The sequence below is a fragment of the Osmerus eperlanus genome, chromosome 7 (assembly GCF_963692335.1).
Source record: "Osmerus eperlanus chromosome 7, fOsmEpe2.1, whole genome shotgun sequence".
Taxonomy (NCBI): Eukaryota; Metazoa; Chordata; class Actinopteri; order Osmeriformes; family Osmeridae; genus Osmerus; species Osmerus eperlanus.
The window spans coordinates 15,797,425-15,803,805 of record NC_085024.1 but is presented as its reverse complement, the minus strand read 5'-3'; the positions used below and the strand labels follow the sequence as shown (position 1 = coordinate 15,803,805).

Below are 6,381 nucleotides of genomic sequence, written 5' to 3'. Positions count from 1 at the left end.
CATCCCAATTACAGGCTGTTTATAGTGTATTAATGAGCCAAATCTTTCTCTCTGACATAGGTATATTTCTTGAAGGCTCTCTCCTTCTCCTTGTCTGATGGCGAGAGTGGATGCTTCCTCAAAAACGCGAGTCATGATTGAAGATAGCCTGAAGGAGATATTTGTGTTACTGTCAGATTCACATAGGCTATAGCCTCAAAATAAATTGAATAGTTCTAAAAATATGAAGCAGGCCTATAGCATAAATGCAATGCTAACAGGCTATTTCCAGTATTAGGCCTTTCACAGACCAAATGTTGTGTCTGCAATTTGAAAAAAAACCGCTGTATTTCAGTACCATGGACAGCGACTATCATTGACGCAATCTGAACACACGAGCTATTCAGAAAATGACATTTTTTTATTTTAGTGAACAAACTTGAGATACTAGCCTTCAATTTTCGGAAAGCAGTGCATTTGTGTGACTTTTTTTCTTTCAACAGTGTGACTCACAAGCCAAATGTTAACGATGGCTCAACTGAGATCTAAAGCATATTCTGTAACATTTGCATGCTATAAGAAAAAGAAAATATCCTGTAAACTTTTTTTCGAATGTAAACTTTCAGTTATACATTTATATATTTGGAACGTGCGTTTAAAACGAAATACTAATACGCTCAAACGAATCCCGTTTGCAAATTCACCAGTGAAATGCCATTGTACACAAATATATCCTTGCTTAAAAAAGAATCATGAAACAGATGTAACCAACTTCAACAGCTTATTCTCAGTTCAATTGCTCATGTTAAACGCCCATAAACACAGGCCTATACCGCAAGTCTCTTGTAAGTAAAAATCTAATTTGGCGTGTTACGAACAGAAAAGTTTGTTCACATTTTTGGGGAAATTCATAGTGTCCTTGGTGGAATCCTGGTGCTGCATGGGAGCGTGTCCTTTGACAACGTTGTTTCCAAGAGAGCGGTCGAGCGCACCTGTCTCCAGTATTGAGCCTTTGGTGGTCGTGGTCCAAGAAACGGAAGTGTTGGTCAAAGCCTGATTCAAAGTGCTGTGCCTAAACAGAGGGTCGTGGAAAACCCCATCTACCCAGTTTCTGAGAGTTGTGACCGGCGAATCCTGCCTGTCATTAACGTGCACAGGAGAGTCGGCCACGGGAGACGGGGACATGGTTGGCTGACATCTCAGCATACACGACGGATACTCAGTCTGGTTCAAAGAAGTTGCAGTTTGGGCCAGCGACCAGATTCTTGGTTTCCCGTCTAGTATTTGGTGGCCTTGCTCGTAGCACGTTTTAACTTGTCTTCCGTTGCTCACATCGTGCTCACAATCCTCCGAACTTGTTTTCAGACAGGTTTTTCTCGAGTCCTGCTCTCCGCCCAGAGACACTGGAATACTTATCTTTAATGAAGTGTCTTTAATGTGACCGTTAGGGCAGTCAGTCGTCGTCATGTGAGTATTTAAGTGATACTGATGCTTGAGCTCGCATTCGGAGCTTTCAGACTCAATTGTGTCGAAATCTTCAAGATCGCTGAGTTGTAGATCCTTGTCCTCTCGACTCGTGTTCTCTGGAAATGAACAAGACATCAGACATAAACGATAAGATGGGAATCAAAACTAATTAAATTACCACTTGTCTCGTGCAATTTAACAGTTCACACTCAAACATGAACTCTGCTCATATCAGTTTCAATGGCATATAGAAAACAAGTTATGTCTGCCTTTAATTTACTCCCATTCAATTTTTTGTCAGTTTGTGGAGATGTGTTTCTGGGAACTGTGTCAAGTGTGTGTTCGGGTTCAATTATTGTAGGCATCATCATGGAATCTACCCATGAAATCAGAAGAGGAATTGAGCTTGTGTCTTGGATCCAAGCTGGAAATGACTTTGACCCCAATGTTTGGCCCCAGACCTATAAGAGGCCTCCTTCATAAATACTTTACTTTTATAGTTTCGAGTGAGTCTGAGCTCTCCATCCCCACTGTAAACGCAGCTACAAAGCTATTATCTCCTTTCCCCTATCTCATCTAACCATCTCAGGACCCAGATGTAGAACACACAAGATACTAACCATCATCGTTGGTTTCACTTTTGATCTGCTCCTCCTGCGACCCATCGTCATCTTCATCATACCTCTTCTCGTCTGAACATTTGTTCCTGGGGGGCCAGGTCATCTTGTTCTCCTTCTTCAGTCTCCTCCTGGCGTTGGCGAACCAGGTAGAGACCTGCGTCAGGGTCATCTTGGTGATAATGGCCAGCATGATCTTCTCTCCTTTGGTAGGATAGGGGTTCTTCCTGTGCTCCTGGAGCCATGCTTTCAGGGTGCTGGTCGTCTCCCTGGTCGCGTTCTTCCTCCTGGTTCCTCCGTCTATGGATCCGTATCTGTCAGCCAAAACCCAGAAGTCATCCACTGTAACTATTCCTCTAAAACAAAAGGTGCTACAGAGAACCCTTTGCTACAGCACAGGAACCTTGAGATCTCAGATATATGAACGGATTGGAAGCCTTCTTTTGGACCTGAAACTGGTTCTAGTTTTGGCTTGTTCCAATGGCTCTGCATAGCAGCATTTTGTTTTCAGAGAGTGTAACTTATATTTCATAAGTGACAGGCACAGACACTTGGACATGTGGTATACAGTGCATCGCTTATTGTGTTCATTGGCACAGCTATGAAAAACAGCAACTCTTAGTGCAGCCCTGATGACATCTTTTTGGACAGATGCATTTGACTCGATAGACGATCTATACGATAGGGTTACGAAGGCTGGGCTGCTACGAGGTCTCTTAAGGTCTTGCACATTGAAAATGTACCACACTGTTGATTTACACGCCGTGCAAGTCTGAAAGCACTCTCAAGGGAGGATTCTATAAGTGCGTTAATGTCTTGTAGATCGCAGGTCAAGCACCGCAAGGTGAGTTAAACGAGAGGGAGTCCTGATCCACCATTCTGAGAGTTCACTCAGAGAGATAAAATAGGCTGTAGAATTGCTTGATTGAGTGTAATGATGGGCCCTTAGGTAAGAGCAGTGGCATACTGAGAGTATTGGGGGTAAAACCTCAGCATCACATGTTTTGCAAGGCCACAGTGCGTTGGACTACAGTCTGAGCCACACTATATAGCTAACACTTGTGCCATTGTTAATATTTTGCTCTGTGCACTGTCCTTCCAAGCAGTCCACTTTTCAAGCATTATCAAAGAATTCAAGTTAGCTATATACACTTATTTGAAAAACTATAGGTCATTTGTCAAATAAAAACAACTTTGATATTTGTAACTTTAGCTACAACTTGTACATCCTCATTCGTTTTGACATACCTGTCGTATTGATACTGGCCCAGGGTGGGGTCATATGGGTAGTAAGCAGCTGCTTGTGTTATCCCCGCATGCGCAGATGCTGTGGCATCTTTCGAATCGAATGTACCCTGCAATAAGTGAAAAACACTGTCATGAGAATGGGAAGTATGTAAATAATAGGTGATAATGTATTATTTTAAGCATAATGACTTACAGTATTTCAAGCAAAACCATTACCGGTTATTACATCCTGTACCCAAAATACAGAGCTACTATTAAAATTTAAGGATTTGTTTGGCAATAATTTTGAAAACTTTAATTGGTCACTTGAAAAGTTGCCATAGAGGTCATCCAGGACAACACATAAGTTTTTGCAGCATGCATTTAATAGACAGTATGTTCCAGTCGTTTCAAGTGAATCAAGTGATTCATCAATGTCAGAGAAGAGATGATGCATATCTTACCAGTGAGTAGAAAGCGGAGGCATCGGTTCCATATGTAACGTAATTTCCATAGCCTTGACCGCTCGTGTAGGGGTTCCCGTACACACCCAGAGCCGCGGCGGAACTAAGCTCGTGCCTGGCGGTGGCCAGCAGTCTGCTCTCGTAAACGGGGCAGTAAACCGGCGTCTGGGCAGTGGCTGCAACTCCGGAATCCGAGATGGATCTGCCGGTTGATTCGCAGCAAGTTGTCAAGGAGTTGGTTGTCATGAGGAACTGAAAAACACACAGGGAAATTAGTCAATTACCTTATTATGTTCAATCTTCTTTGAACAGATGGCTAAACTAGATTCCAAAAACGTTCTAAATTGGGAAGGCAGGTAGATGTAAACTATGGATCATACTTCAAAATGTCATAAAAATATTTCACTGTCAAACTATTTATTTGCTAAACTTAATAAGCATATTTTCAGATAGGGTAAGTATGCAGGACATCAAAGCAAAAGACAAGTATGGCTTGTTGCCAATAATACAACAGTTGGGCTATCTGACAAGCTTCTTTCACAAACACAAGCTTGTCTACAATCCAAGTTGGCATGTGTGGATTTCTGAACAGAGAAACATATCATGGCTATTATCTCGAATAAATCTGTAAACTGAGTGTTTGCAGCGAAGTACGCTGTTTCCCGATTACCCTTTGCCTTTTTCGCTCTAAGAACACACGTAGTGTTAGTGATTCAAGGTAACGTAATACATTTCCGATATACACCAATGGACATCTTTCCAGTTGAAAGTAGCCAAAAAAGGCACATGGAATCAATATGACAATCGATACGAAATCCAAATAAATATTTGGTTGATAATCAACAAGGCTGAACTTACTTGTGGTGCAGACGAGTAAGGATATCCAAATTGTGGATATGACATTGTAGAGTGGTCCCAATATCCAGAAATAAAGCGTGACTGCAGGTCTCCACGCTAACGTAGCCTTGGTGTGTTTCACTGTATACGAATTGATTGGTAAGCACTGGCTGCTAGATGCTTATAGGGCGAAGCACAGTACCATGTTTAATTTGTTAAAATGCCGTCTCGAACGATTCTCAAAATATCAACTCCCCTTTTTTTCCTACCTTATAACTCCGATTATACTCAAATGAATTGTGGCTATAAAGGCTTTGGCCAGATTAATCACTGGTGTCAGAAATACATATTTTGCTTTATAAAAAAGTAGTATAAAACACGTCAGCTCAGATGCAGGTTGTTTTAAACACCAGTGACTCTGACGTCAGAAGAATCCCACTCAAAATGACCAGACTGTAACTTTAATATGCATTTCATATCGAACAAGAAACTGTGAACGGGACAGGGCTTTTAAAGATGGATGAGTGATTGCAATTTAATCACTAAATAAATTAATACATGTACCATCCTCTTATCTCTTAATTTCAATCATGGAAATTATCAACAATTAAACATATTATACATTCGTCTTGGCTTTTTAGCACAAATTCACTTGGGATATCGTATTTTTGTATGATTTTAAATTAATGAATGAAAAATATGCACTCTGTCCTCTCTTAGTAGGATAATTAACAAACGAAGATAACGGCAGTGCCACTAAATTATTGGAAAACAAAACCGTTTAAAAAAAACCTCAAAAGCTTTTAATTTATAAATGCACATTAGAGCCTTGCATTTATTCGTTTTTATAATTAAAGGAAATACATCTGTCCATAACTCTTTTCTGTCATGCACACACTACGTTGTCAGTTGATGAGTCCCCTGAGCATTGTCAATTAATTAGCCGTTAATTTCCCTCACTTTTAAGATTGATTCACACATGCTATTTCCGCCACCGTTCACAGCCATGAACAAAAAAAAACTAGACAACCTTATGCACTGTCTGTACATGTAATACAATCTAACATTTACATTGTAGCCTACTATCTCATCAGATTACATATCTCCTTCTTATCTTTCTGAAACATAGTTTAAGTGGTGTCCTCCCCACACTCATTTCCCAATAATAAGGGTTCTCAAGAACTTATTTTCGTGGCATAGACAAGAGATATCTGACTGACTCTGAGAAGTGGAGGGCAGCAGTGGTTTGGTATTGCAGGTATGGCTAAAACGTCTGCGCCACGGTGATGACTTGCTCGGATAATCCCGGTCCAGACGTGCGAGTAGCTAACCCCGGGCCACACTCAAATTAATGATGATGTACTCCTCTTCTCCCCAGCTGGAAGACTGCCTGGCTAGAAACGAATCTGCCTACAGTGACAGCTCGATTGAGGGTGATTGATGACTATCTAGAGACCAGCCAACATAATATGATACCGGCTGCATAATTGCTTTCATTTAGATGAAAGTGAGCTTGTCCTTAAATTAAGTTAAGGCTTCATAAGGCAAGTTTCTTTTGGAGTTGAGAACGTTGGCCAACGCTCTTTTTTTTTTAAACAAATTGAATTAGCTCTCTCACCTAGGAGCAAATGAAGTCGCATTAACACCATAGACAAGAGGTCAGGGGAATCACTCCCTCTGCCATATTTTTTAATTTGCATTAACTGAGGAAATGACACCTCAACAGCCCTTTGAATTATTCAAGCATTGACTATAGGGCGTTAAAACATACTGCTCTATTAGGCTTCTTT

At 40.8% G+C, this 6,381-nt stretch overlaps 1 protein-coding gene across 1 annotated transcript; it reads right to left on the bottom strand.

The window, feature by feature from the left end:
• Positions 1-446: 446 nt before the first annotated feature.
• Positions 447-4,893, bottom strand: irx4a (iroquois homeobox 4a). The gene is made up of 5 exons (XM_062466301.1): positions 4,613-4,893; positions 3,755-4,006; positions 3,312-3,418; positions 2,067-2,377; positions 447-1,562 (listed from the first exon to the last, which is right to left on the bottom strand). The coding sequence occupies exons 1-5, from the start codon at positions 4,655-4,657 to the stop codon at positions 850-852; spliced, it is 1,428 nt and encodes a 475-aa protein (XP_062322285.1). The 5' UTR covers positions 4,658-4,893; the 3' UTR covers positions 447-849.
• Positions 4,894-6,381: the final 1,488 nt, after the last annotated feature.